This window comes from Oncorhynchus mykiss, chromosome 30 (genome assembly GCF_013265735.2).
Source record: "Oncorhynchus mykiss isolate Arlee chromosome 30, USDA_OmykA_1.1, whole genome shotgun sequence".
NCBI classification, from domain to species: domain Eukaryota; kingdom Metazoa; phylum Chordata; class Actinopteri; order Salmoniformes; family Salmonidae; genus Oncorhynchus; species Oncorhynchus mykiss.
Window position 1 is genome coordinate 5,555,918 of NC_050570.1, and position 18,734 is coordinate 5,574,651.

Here is an 18,734-nt window from a genome sequence, read left to right on the forward strand (position 1 = left end):
ACCTGTACTGACCTCGCCTTTTGGATGATAGAGGTATGAACACCTGTACTGACCTCGCCTTTTGGATGATAGCGGTGTGAACACCTGTGTAGTAACCAAAAAAGTGTTAAACAAATCAAAATATATTTTACATTTGAGATTCTTCAAAGTAGCCACCCTTTGCCTTGATGACACTCTTGGCATTCTCTCAACCAGCCAAACTTCCGACTTGTACTGTATGTGTACTGTCTGGGTACTGTATGTGTACTGTCTGGGTACTGTATGTGTACGGTCTGGGTACTGTATGTGTACTGTATGTGTGATGTCTGGGTACTGTATGTGTGCTGTCTGGGTAATGTATGTGTACTGTCTGGGTACTGTATGTGTACTGTCTGGGTACTGTATGTGTATTGTATGTGTGCTGTCTGGGTACTGCATGTGTGCTGTCTGGGTAATGTATGTGTGCTGTCTGGGTAATGTATGTGTGCTGTCTGGGTACTGTATGTGTGCTGTCTGGGTACTGTATGTGTGCTGTCTGGGTAATGTATGTGTGCTGTCTGGGTAATGTATGTGTGCTGTCTGGGTACTGTATGTGTGCTGTCTGGGTACTGTATGTGTGCTGTCTGGGTAATGTATGTGTGCTGTCTGGGTACTGTATGTGTACTGTCTGGGTACTGTATGTGTACGGTCTGGGTACTGTATGTGTACTGTCTGGGTACTGTATGTGTGCTGTCTGGGTACTGTATGTGTACTGTCTGGGTACTGTCTGGGTACTGTATGTGTGCTGTCTGGGTACTGTATGTGTGCTGTCTGGGTACTGTCTGGGTAATGTATGTGTGCTGTCTGGATAATGTATGTGTGCTGTCTGGGTAATGTATGTGTGCTGTCTGGGTACTGTATGTGTGCTGTCTGGGTACTGTATGTGTGCTGTCTGGGTAATGTATGTGTGCTGTCTGGGTAATGTATGTGTGCTTTCTGGGTAATATATGTGTACTGTCTGGGTAATGTATGTGTGCTGTCTGGGTAATGTATGTGTGCTGTCTGGGTAATGTATGTGTGCTGTCTGGGTAATATATGTGTACTGTATGTGTGCTGTCTGGGTACTGTATGTGTGCTGTCTGGGTACTGTATGTGTGCTGTCTGGGTAATGTATGTGTGCTGTCTGGGTAATGTATGTGTGCTGTCTGGGTAATATATGTGTACTGTCTGGGTAATGTATGTGTGCTGTCTGGGTAATGTATGTGTGCTGTCTGGGTAATGTATGTGTGCTGTCTGGGTACTGTATGTGTGCTGTCTGGGTAATATATGTGTACTGTCTGGGTAATGTATGTGTGCTGTATGGGTAATGTATGTGTGCTGTCTGGGTAATGTATGTGTGCTGTCTGGGTAATATATGTGTACTGTCTGGGTAATGTATGTGTGCTGTCTGGGTAATGTATGTGTGCTGTCTGGGTAATGTATGTGTGCTGTCTGGGTAATATATGTGTACTGTATGTGTGCTGTCTGGGTACTGTATGTGTACTGTCTGGGTACTGTATGTGTGCTGTCTGGGTAATGTACATTGGGGCAAAAAAATATTTAGTCAGCCACCAATTGTGCAAGTTATCCCACTTAAAAAGATGAGAGGCCTGTAATTTTCATCATAGGTACACTTCAACTATGACAGACAAAATGAGAGAAAAAAATCCAGGAAATCACATTGTAGGGTTTTTAATACATTTATTTGCAAATTATGGTGGAAAATAAGAGCTGCCTCCAGAATGTTGTTCTGGAGGCAGCTCTGCAGAGTGGTCACTAGTTAGCACAGCCACAAAGTCATAAAATCTGATTTTAAAAACAAACTTTAACCCTAACAGTAGATTCGGCCTATAACCATCAGTAGATTCGGCCTATAGCCAACAGTAGATTCGTGACACCTGTTTGAGGAAGCCTACAGTACTTCTGAAAGTTACAGTGCCTTGCGAAAGTATTCGGCCCCCTTGAACTTTGCGACCTTTTGCCACATTTCAGGCTTGGACACACCTAAATCTGGCTTTAAACTTCTTCACAACAGTATCTCGGACCTGCCTGGTGTGTTCCTTGTTCTTCATGATGCTCTCTGCGCTTTTAACGGACCTCTGAGACTATCACAGTGCAGGTGCATTTATACGGAGACTTGATTACACACAGGTGGATTGTATTTATCATCATTAGTCATTTAGGTCAACATTGGATCATTCAGAGATCCTCACTGAACTTCTGGAGAGAGTTTGCTGCACTGAAAGTAAAGGGGCTGAATAATTTTGCACGCCCAATTTTTCAGTTTTTGATTTGTTAAAAAAGTTTGAAATATCCAATAAATGTCGTTCCACTTCATGATTGTGTCCCACTTGTTGTTGATTCTTCACAAAAAAATACAGTTTTATATCTTTATGTTTGAAGCCTGAAATGTGGCAAAAGGTCGCAAAGTTCAAGGGGGCCGAATACTTTCGCAAGGCACTGTATCTGCTTACCTTTTACAACAGTCCTCGTAATGAACGCCGAGTCTGAACATCGTTTTTAAATTAGAACAATTGTCAAGTTACATTGACCAGAAGTGATGAATATACTGTATTAAAAAAAATAAGTAATGTGACTGAGTTTACAGTCCTTAACATGACTTGGCCCCCCATCCATCCAGGTACAAAGCGATGTTTAATTTAACATGTTTATTTTACCTTTATTTAACTAGGCAAGTCAGTTAAGAACAAATTCATATTTACAATGACAGCCTATCGGGGAACAGAGGGTTCCTTGTTCAGGGGCAGAATTACAGTTTTTTTTTTTACCTTGTCATCTCAGAGATTTGATCTAGTAACCTTTCAGTTAGTGGCCCAACGCTCTAACCACTAGGCTACCCTGTAGGTCATTCGGTCGTATATTAATATCAACGGTGTCTCTTTCGTTAAGTTAAAGTGAATGTGTTATGTCTCATAACATGAAGCACATCTCAGTGCTTTAAAAAAATATATTACATTTCCTGTCCACAGTTGATAAACATAAGTATCTCACTATAACATAACATATCACTACGTTGCATACCATGCCACAGCATGCCTGTACTGCCTGTACTGCCTGTACTACCTGTACTACCTGTACTGCCTGTACTGCCTGACCTGCCTGTACTGCCTGTACTGCCTGTACTGCCTGTACTGCCTGACCTGCCTGTACTGCCTGTACTGAACAGTAAACAAGATGATTTAACAACGGCAAACAAAAAAATAGTGCAACTTCATGAAATATAAAATAAATATATATAACATCTAGAAGTGTTGTCTGTTACCATTTAGACAATATTTTATATTTTTCTCTCTTATAAGAAACAATAACTATATCTAGGGTCAGAGGTCACATGGCCAGCACTCTGACGTCATCTGACACAAAAAAACAAAAAAACAACAAATAGAAAACCAATAAAACCCAGGCGATAAGCGCTCCCTCTCCCTCCCTCTCTCTCTCTCTCTCTCCCTCTCCCCCTCCCTCTCCCTCTCCACACACGAACATGTCCTCCAACAGTGCCGATAATCAGTCACATCTGAGCGGATACCGTGTCCAATGTGTTTTTTCAGACATCACTATGTCAACATTAGAATTCTCCAAACACTGTGGCGATGTTGTCATACCTCCGATGAGCTGTAACAACCACAAGCACATTCATTCATTTTGAACAACATAGGAGGGAAATAGACATTTAGCGATAACAAATGCTGAATTTGACAAAAGGTTATATAGGGTAAGACTTCCTCTATATCCTCTTCAGAATGCATTATAAGCACATTTATAAGGCCTCATAAGGTATACATTGTGTATTAAAATGATGTATATATATATATCATCATTATATCACAGATAGAATCATCTTATTAAATTATTTTTATATATTTTACATGTGAAATGGCCAGAGACTATTACAGACACCTGTGTTAATGTGAAGTACTCAAAAGAATGTCTTGTGATAGATCACATAAATTCCTTGAAAGATACCATAATTATGGCAGTTTACTGGTAAACTTTGAACGTTTCCAGTAATATTCCCCCTCTCTTTTGAAACCTTACCTGAGCTCTTCCTTCAACCTGTTGAGTTTATCAAAGAGCCTTTGATTCTTGACATCCAAGGGAACGCTGGGAACAAACCAGGCTGTGATGAATTTACATATGACCACCACGTGCTGTAAGCAGAGATTACGAGGTCAGGGATGGAAGAAAACATGACTATTCAATTAATAATACGCAATTGGAAATAATATATATATATATTTTTTTTTTTACAAATGTCTACGTTTCAACTATGAAATAAATGGCAAAGTTACTTCGCTCAATTTTTACTGGGTCGAGACAAGAAATGGTAAAAAAAAAAAAAAACGAGTTAAATATTTCTATCTTACCTCAAAGAGGATGACAAAAGCAAAGCGCACAGCTAAAATGAGCCAGAACTGAGGAGTCAAGCTGTAGTCTTCATTACTTCTATAATCTTTATAACTGGCGACAGAGAGAGAGAAAACGCAGATATTCAAAATACCAAATCAATAATAATAATAATAATAATAATAAGCGGAAAATCCTTGGAGGGATCAATGGAATTAACCAAGTACAAGTACTAAATATATGCAAACAAATAAAAATAAAAATATATTTTTTTAAATTATCATTCATTTCCTAGTATAAAAGGGACAACTCAGGCATATTTCTTTTCTTTCCTTGTTTCAATCAATTCTAGAAATAATACTGATAAATCCTCTGGACTATCCCTGTTTTAAAAACGGACAACATGAGCATCATTTCGGTGCTGATTAAGGGCTGGAAAGGGGTATGAACCTGCAGTAGGAGACATTCTGTCCGCTAGGCGTCACCATCTGGTCCGGTGAGAACTCATTATAGATTCTCTGGTCGTTCATGTACACTGTGGACAGGCTGTTGTTGATGTAGCCGGCCATGCAACTATAGGACAAAAAATAATATACAGAAAGAAATACTGTCACTGTTAGCTAACATGTAGCCTGAAGGGCTCACACAACTGGCAACATTTACCATAGATTTTTTTTTACACCTTTCTTTAACTAGGCAAGTCAGTTAAGAACAAATTCTTATTTAAAATTACGGCCTACCAAAAGGCCTCCTGCGGGGACGAGGGCCTGGGATTAAAAATTAAAAATAAAATAAAATATATAGGACAAAACACACATCACAACAGAGACAACACTGCATAAAGAGAGACAACACTATACTACATAAAGAGAGACAACACAACACTACATAAAGAGAGACAACACTACATAAAGAGAGACAACACTACATAAAGAGAGAGCTAAGACAACAACATAGCAAGGCAGCAATTCCATTTGAATTGAAAATTTGAATTTCAGATGACTTCCTGAATTGAAATGGAATGGAGCCCTAGCCCTGCCGCTGCAGTCATCGAGTCAGAATGGACAGACGTACTCCGTGTCCGTGACCGTTCCATTGGCACACGGTCCATAACTGTAGCGGTATACAAGGCGAGGGATGAAGTCTGAAGATATCCCAATAACCAGGCCGTTGGCGATGACTGCCAACACCCCGATAGCCTCCAACACATCTGTCCATACGCCTGAGGTAAGAAGCAGAAGACAACACATACAGTGCAAAGTGAAATTATATAGTATACCTGTATACATGTCATGGTATTATATAGTATACCTGTATACATGTCATGGTATTATATAGTATACCTGTATACATGTCATGGTATTATATAGTATATCTGTATACATGTCATGGTATTATATAGTATACCTGTATACATGTCATGGTATTATATAGTATACCTGTATACATGTCATGGTATTATATAGTATACCTGTATACATGTCATGGTATTATATAGTATACCTGTATACATGTCATGGTATTATATAGTATACCTGTATACATGTCATGGTATTATATAGCTATAACGTATAGTTCAAGATGACAGAAAAATATGCCATTTCCAAGCTAACAAGGAAATGGATCAAATGCTCATGAAAACATTTTTTTAAATGTTCAGTACACTGTGAAGACCTCGTTTATATTTAATCAGATTATCAGATGTACACTGTGAAGACCTCGTTTACATTTAACCAGATTATCAGATGTACACTGCGAAGACCTCGTTTACATTTAACCAGATTATCAGATGTACACTGTGAAGACCTCGTTTACATTTAACCAGATTATCAGATGTACACTGCGAAGACCTCGTTTACATTTAACCAGATTATCAGATGTACACTGTGAAGACCTTGTTTATATTTAATCAGATTATCAGATGTACACTGTGAAGACCTCGTTTATATTTAACCAGATTATCAGATGTACACTGTGAAGACCTCGTTTACATTTAACCAGATTATCAGATGTACACTGTGAAGACCTCGTTTATATTTAACCAGATTATCAGATGTACACTGTGAAGACCTCGTTTACATTTAACCAGATTATCAGATGTACACTGTGAAGACCTCGTTTACATTTAACCAGATTATCAGATGTACACTGTGAAGACCTCGTTTACATTTAATCAGATTATCAGATGTACACTGTGAAGACCTCGTTTATATTTAACCAGATTATCAGATGTACACTGTGAAGACCTCGTTTACATTTAACCAGATTATCAGATGTACACTGTGAAGACCTCGTTTATATTTAACCAGATTATCAGATGTACACTGTGAAGACCTCGTTTATATTTAACCAGATTATCAGATATACACTGCGAAGACCTCGTTTATATTTAACCAGATTATCAGATGTACACTGTGAAGACCTCGTTTATATTTAACCAGATTATCAGATGTACACTGTGAAGACCTCGTTTACATTTAATCAGATTATCAGATGTACACTGTGAAGACCTCGTTTATATTTAACCAGATTATCAGATGTACACTGTGAAGACCTCGTTTACATTTAACCAGATTATCAGATGTACACTGTGAAGACCTCGTTTATATTTAACCAGATTATCAGATGTACACTGTGAAGACCTCGTTTACATTTAACCAGATTATCAGATGTACACTGTGAAGACCTCGTTTATATTTAACCAGATTATCAGATGTACACTGTGAAGACCTCGTTTATATTTAACCAGATTATCAGATGTACACTGTGAAGACCTCGTTTACATTTAACCAGATTATCAGATGTACACTGTGAAGACCTCGTTTACATTTAACCAGATTATCAGATGTACACTGTGAAGACCTCGTTTACATTTAACCAGATTATCAGATGTACACTGTGAAGACCTCGTTTATATTTAACCAGATTATCAGATGTACACTGTGAAGACCTCGTTTATATTTAACCAGATTATCAGATGTACACTGTGAAGACCTCGTTTACATTTAACCAGATTATCAGATGTACACTGCGAAGACCTCGTTTATATTTAAATCAGATTATCAGATGTACACTGCGAAGACCTCGTTTATATTTAATCAGATTATCAGATGTACACTGTGAAGACCTCGTTTACATTTAACCAGATTATCAGATGTACACTGTGAAGACCTCGTTTACATTAAACCAGATTATCAGATGTACACTGTGAAGACCTCGTTTATATTTAACCAGATTATCAGATGTACACTGTGAAGACCTCGTTTACATTTAACCAGATTATCAGATGTACACTGTGAAGACCTCGTTTACATTTAACCAGATTATCAGATGTACACTGTGAAGACCTCGTTTATATTTAACCAGATTATCAGATGTACACTGTGAAGACCTTGTTTATATTTAACCAGATTATCAGATGTACACTGTGAAGACCTCGTTTATATTTAACCAGATTATCAGATGTACACTGTGAAGACCTCGTTTATATTTAACCAGATTATCAGATGTACACTGTGAAGACCTCGTTTATATTTAATCAGATTATCAGATGTACACTGTGAAGACCTCGTTTATATTTAACCAGATTATCAGATGTACACTGTGAAGACCTTGTTTATATTTAACCAGATTATCAGATGTACACTGTGAAGACCTCGTTTATATTTAATCAGATTATCAGATGTACACTGTGAAGACCTCGTTTATATTTAACCAGATTATCAGATGTACACTGTGAAGACCTCGTTTATATTTAACCAGATTATCAGATATACACTGCGAAGACCTCGTTTATATTTAACCAGATTATCAGATATACACTGCGAAGACCTCGTTTACATTTAACCAGATTATCAGATGTACACTACGAAGACCTCGTTTACATTTAACCAGATTATCAGATGTACACTGTGAAGACCTCGTTTACATTTAACCAGATTATCAGATGTACACTGTGAAGACCTCGTTTATAGTTAACCAGATTGTCTGATGTACACTGTGAAGACCTCGTTCATAAACGTTCTGTTTCTCACCGATGTCGTTGGTCTTCTTGGGTACCATCCTGCGCTCCAAACTGACCATCTTGATGGCGTCGAGCCGTATCTCTATGATGTTGTTGATTAAGGCCAGCAGGGGAGCCAAGGGGAACGCAGCCACAAAGATGGTGGTGAAACTGAACTGGAGGACTGGGGAGGGAACAAAACAATAACATTTAGTCTCAAACTAACTAGGACTTCAATGACATGTACCCACAAAGCATATGGCCTCTGGTCCAATATTCACACTAAACACACCACTTACAGTGAAGCAATGTATTGGGCATGTGGAGCAGAAAGCATCACTATTGACTTCCTGAGACCAAGGAGGAGCGCAGTTTCCTGTGAAATACCTTGGCTTTTCTGCGTCAGTGGTATTGATGGTGCTACTTGAGTGTGTTGTGTTGAACGATATGGGTGGAACTTTTCCACTCACCGACTCATGCATTCTGAGCGGTCCTGTTAAGGTCATTTGGTAGAGAGCATGGCAACGCCAAGTTGGTGGGTTTGATTCCCGGGACCACCCATACGAACAATGTAAGACTAAGACTCTTTTGATAAAAGAGTCTGCTAAATGGTATATCATTATATACGTTATGCTAGTGTGGATATTAGAACATAACCTCTCAATAGGCTGAACCCTGACCCCTTGCCCTGGTCATCTGTGACATACCCATCTCCAGGAACTCATTGAAGAGGCTGAAAGAGTTCACGTCGTTGAGACGGTAGTTTCTTAGCCAATCACTGAGCTTGCAGATCTCACACAGCTCTTCCCACCGATTGGTCTGTTGGTCTGCCTTCTTGTAGCAGTGGGGACACTTCCTCTGTAGCTTCTTAGTCCTCCGCCTCTTTAGCCACCTGTTGAACCAGCTGTACACAGAGACAGGAAACAGCTCTGAATGATGGACCTGGGCACTCCAATTGGACAGACCAATCAGTATAGGGTCCTGGTCTGGTTTAGTGGGAGCTATGCCAACCCCTGACCACACACTTCTCTTGGAAGCAGCCCTTAGATCCTTGGTCTTAGCACTAACTTTATGTATGTCCTGTTTCATTCATGTCTAACCCAAATCTGTTCATAACAGTAAGATATGTAAATCAACTTTCCCTCATCAACATACACTGCAGCGATGTACTTGTGTTGATGTGGACCTATGGGCCTCAGAACTAAGCAATGTACTTGTGTTGATGTGGACTTACGGGCCTCCGAACTCAAAGACGTTGCTGATGGTTTGTTTCAGAACCATAATGATGGCCATCTGGATGAAAAGGTCTGTGAGGCAGCCACTGGGGTGGCACTGCACGAGGACGACACGGGTACGACACGGAGACGAGACAGGAACAACATACAGCATTTAGCTAGCATCAGGTAAATTTCCACTCCCATTTCAACCGTATTTGTGAAGGATAATCAAATTGTTAGAAATGTTTCAGGATCCCTCACCTCCTCCAACCTCCACTTCCCTGCTATCCGCACGTAGCCACCTGGGTGTCCATTTATCCTGAGAAGAGCAACCAACATGTCACTACTCTTAACTCCGTCCAACATGTCACTACTCTTAACTTCATCCAAGTCTCTACTCTTAACATCGTCCAACATGTCACTACTCTTAACTTCATCCAAGTCTCTACTCTTAACATCGTCCAACATATCACTACTCTTAACTTCATCCAACATGTCACTACTCTTAACTTCATCCAACTACTCTTAACTCCGTCCAACATATCACTACTCTTAACTTCATCCAACATGTCACTACTCTTAACTTCATCCAACTACTCTTAACTCCGTCCAACATGTCACTACTCTTAACTTCGTCCAACATGTCACTACTCTTAACTTCGTCCAAGTCTCTACTCTTAACATCGTCCAACATGTCACTACTCTTAACATCGTCCAACATCCAACTACTCTTAACTTCATCCAACATGTCACTACTCTTAACGTCGTCCAACATCCAACTACTCTTAACTTCATCCAACATGTCACTACTCTTAACGTCGTCCAACATCCAACTACTCTTAACTTCATCCAACATGTCACTACTCTTAACGTCGTCCAACATCCAACTACTCTTAACTTCATCCAACATGTCACTACTCTTAACGTCGTCCAACATCCAACTACTCTTAACTTCATCCAACATGTCACTACTCTTAACGTCGTCCAACATCCAACTACTCTTAACTTCATCCAACATGTCACTACTCTTAACGTCGTCCAACATCCAACTACTCTTAACTTCAACCAACATGTCACTACTCTTAACATCGTCCAACATGTCACTACTCTTAACATCGTCCAACATGTCACTACTCTTAACTCCGTCCAACATGTCACTACTCTTAACGTCATCCAACATGTCACTACTCTTAACTCTATTGACAAAGTGTTATATGCACACCTATAGTTTTATTCAGCTGCTCGGGGAGTGAAATCTGATCAACAAAAAGGAAGAAACTCCAGTACACCGTTGATCTTTAGGATGCTCCACAAACAATGTAATGGAACTCAAACCTCTCAGGCTGTTTCTGTCTCTTCTCTACGTTCATCAAACACTCTTCATCATACCAGATGATTAGACTGTGGAGATCTCACCTGCCCAGGAAGAAGGCAACGTAGAAGAGAGAGGAGAAGAGGGTGAAGAACTGGAAGGTAAACATCTTGACGGTGAAGCTTCTCTCAGAGGCAGCAAACGACTGATTCTCCTCTGAAAGACAAACCAAATGTGAACACTTATAAATCTCAACTACACCACAAGATGACAGTCTACAAAGTAACTATCCAAAAAGGCAGTCCCACCCTCCAGGATTCTTGCGATTCTGTGATCGCAAAATGTTTCGCAAAACCAACAATTCCCCGCATATTATGCGAGGTTTGCAAATTTGACAAATCACTGAACTATTTCCGCATAATATGATTCAATCAAGCCACACGTCAACAAACCTTTTCCCTCCATCAGATCATTAAAATATCCGAATTCCGCAGCAAATCAAGCCTTTTTTTTTTGCACGCAAATAATCACAAAAACTCCCCGCAAACTGAAAAGTCCTTTGAATCATGTAAAATGTCACCAACCGATGTCGCAGAGTTTCAGCGACACAATCCTGTTGACCTACAAGAAGAAGAATACAGTCAGATAAAGGGTAAAATTACTAGCAGGATTACAGACAGGGAAATAGCCATGGGGCCACACTCAACTGATCAATCCGTACACACACACACACACACACACACACACACACACACACACACAGTGCGTACCCGTGTCATGATGGTGATGGTGAAGTAGTGTAGCACTGCTCCTAGTATCACAGCGGCCGTGTTGGAGTGGTCACTCAGGAACTCCCATGATCCTTCAGCCAACATCACAGTGGCAACCACCCGGAACACCACCAGGGCATGGGCCAGGCCGATGATCAGCAGCAGCTATGAAGACATTCTCTTTAGGAAATACTGCTCAGAACTGTTGCCTGTACGGAGCTGTCTTGATACTGCTCAGAACTGTCCCTGTACGGAGCTGTCTTGATACTGTTCAGAACTGTCCCTATAAGGAGCTGTCTTGATACTGTTCAGAACTGTCCCTATAAGGAGGTGTCTTGATACTGCTCAGAACTGTCCCTATAAGGAGGTGTCTTGATACTGCTCAGAACTGTCCCTATACTGCTCAGAACTGTCTCTATAAGGAGCTGTCTTGATACTGCTCAGAACTGTCCCTATAAGGAGGTGTCTTGATACTGCTCAGAACTGTCCCTATAAGGAGGTGTCTTGATACTGTTCAGAACTGTCCCTATAAGGCGTTGTCTTGATACTGCTCAGAACTGTCCCTATAAGAAGCTGTCTTGATACTGCTCAGAACTGTCCCAATACTGCTCAGAACTGTCCCAAAAAGGAGCTGTCTTGATACTGCTCAGAACTGTCCCTATACTGCTCAGAACTGTCTCTATAAGGAGCTGTCTTGATACTGCTCAGAACTGTCCCTATAAGGAGGTGTCTTGATACTGCTCAGAACTGTCCCTATAAGGAGGTGTCTTGATACTGTTCAGAACTGTCCCTATAAGGAGTTGTCTTGATACTGCTCAGAACTGTCCCTATAAGAAGCTGTCTTGATACTGCTCAGAACTGTCCCAATACTGCTCAGAACTGTCCCAAAAGGAGCTGTCTTGATACTGCTCAGAACTGTCCCAATACTGCTGAGAACTGTCCCAAAAAGGAGCTGTCTTGATACTGCTCAGAACTGTCCCTGTAAGAAGCTGTCTTGATACTGCTCAGAACTGTCCCAATACTGCTCAGAACTGTCCCAAAAAGGAGCTGTCTTGATACTGCTCAGAACTGTCCCAATACTGCTCAGAACTGTCCCAAAAAGGAGCTGTCTTGATACTGCTCAGAACTGTCCTTGTAAGGAGTTATCTTGATACTGCTCAGAACTTTCCCTGTACGGAGCTGTCTTGATACTGCTCAGAACTGTCCCTGTACGGAGCTGTCTTGATACTGCTCAGAACTGTCCCAAAACGGAGCTGTCTTGATACTGCTCAGAACTGTCCCTGTAAGAAGCTGTCTTGTTACTGCTCAGAACTGTCCCAATACTGCTCAGAACTGTCCCAAAAAGGAGCTGTCTTGATACTGCTCAGAACTGTCACTGTAAGGAGCTGTCTTGATACTGCTCAGAACTGTCCCAATACTGCTCAGAACTGTCCCTATAAGGAGTTGTCTTGATACTGCTCAGAACTGTCCCAATACTGCTCAGAACTGTCCCAATACTGCTCAGAACTGTCCCAATACTGCTCAGAACTGTCCCTATAAGGAGTTGTCTTGATACTGCTCAGAACTGTCCTAATACTGCTCAGAACTGTCCCTATACTGCTCAGAACTGTCCCTATACTGCTCAAAACTGTCCCAATACTGCTCAGAACTGTCCCAATACTGCTCATAACTGTCCCTATAAGGAGCTGTCTTGATACTGCTCAGAACTGTCCCAATACTGCTCAGAACTGTCCCAATACTGCTCAGAACTGTCCCTATAAGGAGCTGTCTTGATACTGCTCAGAACTGTCCCTATAAGGAGCTGTCTTGATACTGCTCAGAACTGTCTCAATACTGCTCATAACTGTCCCTATAAGGAGCTGTCTTGATACTGCTCAGAACTGTCCCAATACTGCTCAGAACTGTCCCAATACTGCTCAGAACTTTCCCTATAAGGAGCTGTCTTGATACTGCTCAGAACTGTCCCTGTAAGGAGTTGTCTTGATACTGCTCAGAACTTTCCCTGTACGGAGCTGTCTTGATACTGCTCAGAACTGTCCCAATACTGCTCATAACTGTCCCTATAAGAAGCTGTCTTGATACTGCTCAGAACTGTCCCAATACTGCTCAGAACTGTCCCAATACTGCTCAGAACTGTCCCTATAAGGAGCTGTCTTGATACTGCTCAGAACTGTCCCTGTAAGGAGTTGTCTTGATACTGCTCAGAACTGTCCCTATAAGGAGCTGTCTTGATACTGCTCAGAACTGTCCCAATACTGCTCATAACTGTCCCTATAAGGAGCTGTCTTGATACTGCTCAGAACTGTCCCAATACTGCTCAGAACTGTCCCAATACTGCTCAGAACTGTCCCTATAAGGAGCTGTCTTGATACTGCTCAGAACTGTCTCAATACTGCTCATAACTGTCCCTATAAGGAGCTGTCTTGATACTGCTCAGAACTGTCCCAATACTGCTCAGAACTGTCCCAATACTGCTCAGAACTGTCCCTATAAGGAGCTGTCTTGATACTGCTCAGAACTGTCCCTGTAAGGAGTTGTCTTGATACTGCTCAGAACTTTCCCTGTACGGAGCTGTCTTGATACTGCTCAGAACTGTCCCAATACTGCTCATAACTGTCCCTATAAGGAGCTGTCTTGATACTGCTCAGAACTGTCCCAATACTGCTCAGAACTGTCCCAATACTGCTCAGAACTGTCCCTATAAGGAGCTGTCTTGATACTGCTCAGAACTGTCCCTGTAAGGAGTTGTCTTGATACTGCTCAGAACTGTCCCTATAAGGAGCTGTCTTGATACTGCTCAGAACTGTCCCAATACTGCTCATAACTGTCCCTATAAGGAGCTGTCTTGATACTGCTCAGAACTGTCCCAATACTGCTCAGAACTGTCCCAATACTGCTCAGAACTGTCCCTATAAGGAGCTGTCTTGATACTGCTCAGAACTGTCCCTGTAAGGAGTTGTCTTGATACTGCTCAGAACTTTCCCTGTACGGAGCTGTCTTGATACTGCTCAGAACTGTCCCAATACTGCTCATAACTGTCCCTATAAGGAGCTGTCTTGATACTGCTCAGAACTGTCCCAATACTGCTCAGAACTGTCCCAATACTGCTCAGAACTGTCCCTATAAGGAGCTGTCTTGATACTGCTCAGAACTGTCCCTGTAAGGAGTTGTCTTGATACTGCTCAGAACTTTCCCTGTACGGAGCTGTCTTGATACTGCTCAGAACTGTCCCTGTACGGAGCTGTCTTGATACTGCTCAGAACTGTCCCAATAAGGAGCTGTCTTGATACTGCTCAGAACTGTCCCAAAACGGAGCTGTCTTGATACTGCTCAGAACTGTCCCTGTAAGAAGCTGTCTTGTTACTGCTCAGAACTGTCCCAATACTGCTCAGAACTGTCCCAAAAAGGAGCTGTCTTGATACTGCTCAGAACTGTCCCTGTAAGGAGCTGTCTTGATACTGCTCAGAACTGTCCCAATACTGCTCAGAACTGTCCCTATAAGGAGTTGTCTTGATACTGCTCAGAACTGTCCCAATACTGCTCAGAACTGTCCCAATACTGCTCAGAACTGTCCCAATACTGCTCAGAACTGTCCCTATAAGGAGTTGTCTTGATACTGCTCAGAACTGTCCTAATACTGCTCAGAACTGTCCCTATACTGCTCAGAACTGTCCCTATACTGCTCAAAACTGTCCCAATACTGCTCAGAACTGTCCCAATACTGCTCATAACTGTCCCTATAAGGAGCTGTCTTGATACTGCTCAGAACTGTCCCAATACTGCTTAGAACTGTCCCAATACTGCTTAGAACTGTCCCTATAAGGAGCTGTCTTGATACTGCTCAGAACTGTCCCTATAAGGAGCTGTCTTGATACTGCTCAGAACTGTCTCAATAAGGAGCTGTCTTGATACTGCTCAGAACTGTCTCTATAAGGAGCTGTCTTGATACTGCTCAGAACTGTCTCTATAAGGAGCTGTCTTGATACTGCTCAGAACTGTCCCTATAAGGAGCTGTCTTGATACTGCTCAGAACTGTCCCAATACTGCTCAGAACTGTCCCAATACTGCTCAGAACTGTCCCTATAAGGAGCTGTCTTGATACTGCTCAGAACTGTCCCAATACTGCTCATAACTGTCCCTATAAGAAGCTGTCTTGATACTGCTCAGAACTGTCCCAATACTGCTCAGAACTGTCCCAATACTGCTCAGAACTGTCCCTATAAGGAGCTGTCTTGATACTGCTCAGAACTGTCCCTGTAAGGAGTTGTCTTGATACTGCTCAGAACTGTCCCTATAAGGAGCTGTCTTGATACTGCTCAGAACTGTCCCAATACTGCTCATAACTGTCCCTATAAGGAGCTGTCTTGATACTGCTCAGAACTGTCCCAATACTGCTCAGAACTGTCCCAATACTGCTCAGAACTGTCCCTATAAGGAGCTGTCTTGATACTGCTCAGAACTGTCTCAATACTGCTCATAACTGTCCCTATAAGGAGCTGTCTTGATACTGCTCAGAACTGTCCCAATACTGCTCAGAACTGTCCCAATACTGCTCAGAACTGTCCCTATAAGGAGCTGTCTTGATACTGCTCAGAACTGTCCCTGTAAGGAGTTGTCTTGATACTGCTCAGAACTTTCCCTGTACGGAGCTGTCTTGATACTGCTCAGAACTGTCCCAATACTGCTCATAACTGTCCCTATAAGGAGCTGTCTTGATACTGCTCAGAACTGTCCCAATACTGCTCAGAACTGTCCCAATACTGCTCAGAACTGTCCCTATAAGGAGCTGTCTTGATACTGCTCAGAACTGTCCCTGTAAGGAGTTGTCTTGATACTGCTCAGAACTGTCCCTATAAGGAGCTGTCTTGATACTGCTCAGAACTGTCCCAATACTGCTCATAACTGTCCCTATAAGGAGCTGTCTTGATACTGCTCAGAACTGTCCCAATACTGCTCAGAACTGTCCCAATACTGCTCAGAACTGTCCCTATAAGGAGCTGTCTTGATACTGCTCAGAACTGTCCCTGTAAGGAGTTGTCTTGATACTGCTCAGAACTTTCCCTGTACGGAGCTGTCTTGATACTGCTCAGAACTGTCCCAATACTGCTCATAACTGTCCCTATAAGGAGCTGTCTTGATACTGCTCAGAACTGTCCCAATACTGCTCAGAACTGTCCCAATACTGCTCAGAACTGTCCCTATAAGGAGCTGTCTTGATACTGCTCAGAACTGTCCCTGTAAGGAGTTGTCTTGATACTGCTCAGAACTTTCCCTGTACGGAGCTGTCTTGATACTGCTCAGAACTGTCCCTGTACGGAGCTGTCTTGATACTGCTCAGAACTGTCCCAATAAGGAGCTGTCTTGATACTGCTCAGAACTGTCCCAAAACGGAGCTGTCTTGATACTGCTCAGAACTGTCCCTGTAAGAAGCTGTCTTGTTACTGCTCAGAACTGTCCCAATACTGCTCAGAACTGTCCCAAAAAGGAGCTGTCTTGATACTGCTCAGAACTGTCCCTGTAAGGAGCTGTCTTGATACTGCTCAGAACTGTCCCAATACTGCTCAGAACTGTCCCTATAAGGAGTTGTCTTGATACTGCTCAGAACTGTCCCAATACTGCTCAGAACTGTCCCAATACTGCTCAGAACTGTCCCAATACTGCTCAGAACTGTCCCTATAAGGAGTTGTCTTGATACTGCTCAGAACTGTCCTAATACTGCTCAGAACTGTCCCTATACTGCTCAGAACTGTCCCTATACTGCTCAAAACTGTCCCAATACTGCTCAGAACTGTCCCAATACTGCTCATAACTGTCCCTATAAGGAGCTGTCTTGATACTGCTCAGAACTGTCCCAATACTGCTTAGAACTGTCCCAATACTGCTTAGAACTGTCCCTATAAGGAGCTGTCTTGATACTGCTCAGAACTGTCCCTATAAGGAGCTGTCTTGATACTGCTCAGAACTGTCTCAATAAGGAGCTGTCTTGATACTGCTCAGAACTGTCTCTATAAGGAGCTGTCTTGATACTGCTCAGAACTGTCTCTATAAGGAGCTGTCTTGATACTGCTCAGAACTGTCCCTATAAGGAGCTGTCTTGATACTGCTCAGAACTGTCCCAATACTGCTCAGAACTGTCCCAATACTGCTCAGAACTGTCCCTATAAGGAGCTGTCTTGATACTGCTCAGAACTGTCCCTGTAAGGAGTTGTCTTGATACTGCTCAGAACTTTCCCTGTACGGAGCTGTCTTGATACTGCTCAGAACTGTCCCAATACTGCTCATAACTGTCCCTATAAGGAGCTGTCTTGATACTGCTCAGAACTGTCCCAATACTGCTCAGAACTGTCCCAATACTGCTCAGAACTGTCCCTATAAGGAGCTGTCTTGATACTGCTCAGAACTGTCCCTGTAAGGAGTTGTCTTGATACTGCTCAGAACTGTCCCTATAAGGAGCTGTCTTGATACTGCTCAGAACTGTCCCAATACTGCTCATAACTGTCCCTATAAGGAGCTGTCTTGATACTGCTCAGAACTGTCCCAATACTGCTCAGAACTGTCCCAATACTGCTCAGAACTGTCCCTATAAGGAGCTGTCTTGATACTGCTCAGAACTGTCCCTGTAAGGAGTTGTCTTGATACTGCTCAGAACTTTCCCTGTACGGAGCTGTCTTGATACTGCTCAGAACTGTCCCAATACTGCTCATAACTGTCCCTATAAGGAGCTGTCTTGATACTGCTCAGAACTGTCCCAATACTGCTCAGAACTGTCCCAATACTGCTCAGAACTGTCCCTATAAGGAGCTGTCTTGATACTGCTCAGAACTGTCCCTGTAAGGAGTTGTCTTGATACTGCTCAGAACTTTCCCTGTACGGAGCTGTCTTGATACTGCTCAGAACTGTCCCTGTACGGAGCTGTCTTGATACTGCTCAGAACTGTCCCAATAAGGAGCTGTCTTGATACTGCTCAGAACTGTCCCAAAAAGGAGCTGTCTTGATACTGCTCAGAACTGTCCCTGTAAGGAGCTGTCTTGATACTGCTCAGAACTGTCCCAATACTGCTCAGAACTGTC

At 42.1% G+C, this 18,734-nt stretch overlaps 1 protein-coding gene across 1 annotated transcript in view; it reads right to left on the reverse strand.

Moving 5' to 3' along the window:
• Nucleotides 1-2,463: 2,463 nt before the first annotated feature.
• LOC110521187 (anoctamin-9) overlaps nucleotides 2,464-18,734 on the reverse strand; it is a 41,459-nt gene continuing 25,188 nt past the window's right edge. The window contains exons 13-24 of the mRNA XM_036969251.1: nucleotides 11,665-11,829; nucleotides 11,479-11,515; nucleotides 10,999-11,110; nucleotides 9,844-9,901; nucleotides 9,600-9,697; nucleotides 9,073-9,269; nucleotides 8,397-8,549; nucleotides 5,437-5,584; nucleotides 4,813-4,935; nucleotides 4,383-4,476; nucleotides 4,054-4,166; nucleotides 2,464-3,630 (exon numbers count right to left, since the gene is read on the reverse strand). Coding sequence (XP_036825146.1) covers nucleotides 3,615-3,630; nucleotides 4,054-4,166; nucleotides 4,383-4,476; nucleotides 4,813-4,935; nucleotides 5,437-5,584; nucleotides 8,397-8,549; nucleotides 9,073-9,269; nucleotides 9,600-9,697; nucleotides 9,844-9,901; nucleotides 10,999-11,110; nucleotides 11,479-11,515; nucleotides 11,665-11,829 — 1,314 coding nt within the window. The 3' untranslated portion in view covers nucleotides 2,464-3,614. The remainder of the gene's footprint in view (nucleotides 3,631-4,053; nucleotides 4,167-4,382; nucleotides 4,477-4,812; nucleotides 4,936-5,436; nucleotides 5,585-8,396; nucleotides 8,550-9,072; nucleotides 9,270-9,599; nucleotides 9,698-9,843; nucleotides 9,902-10,998; nucleotides 11,111-11,478; nucleotides 11,516-11,664; nucleotides 11,830-18,734) is intronic.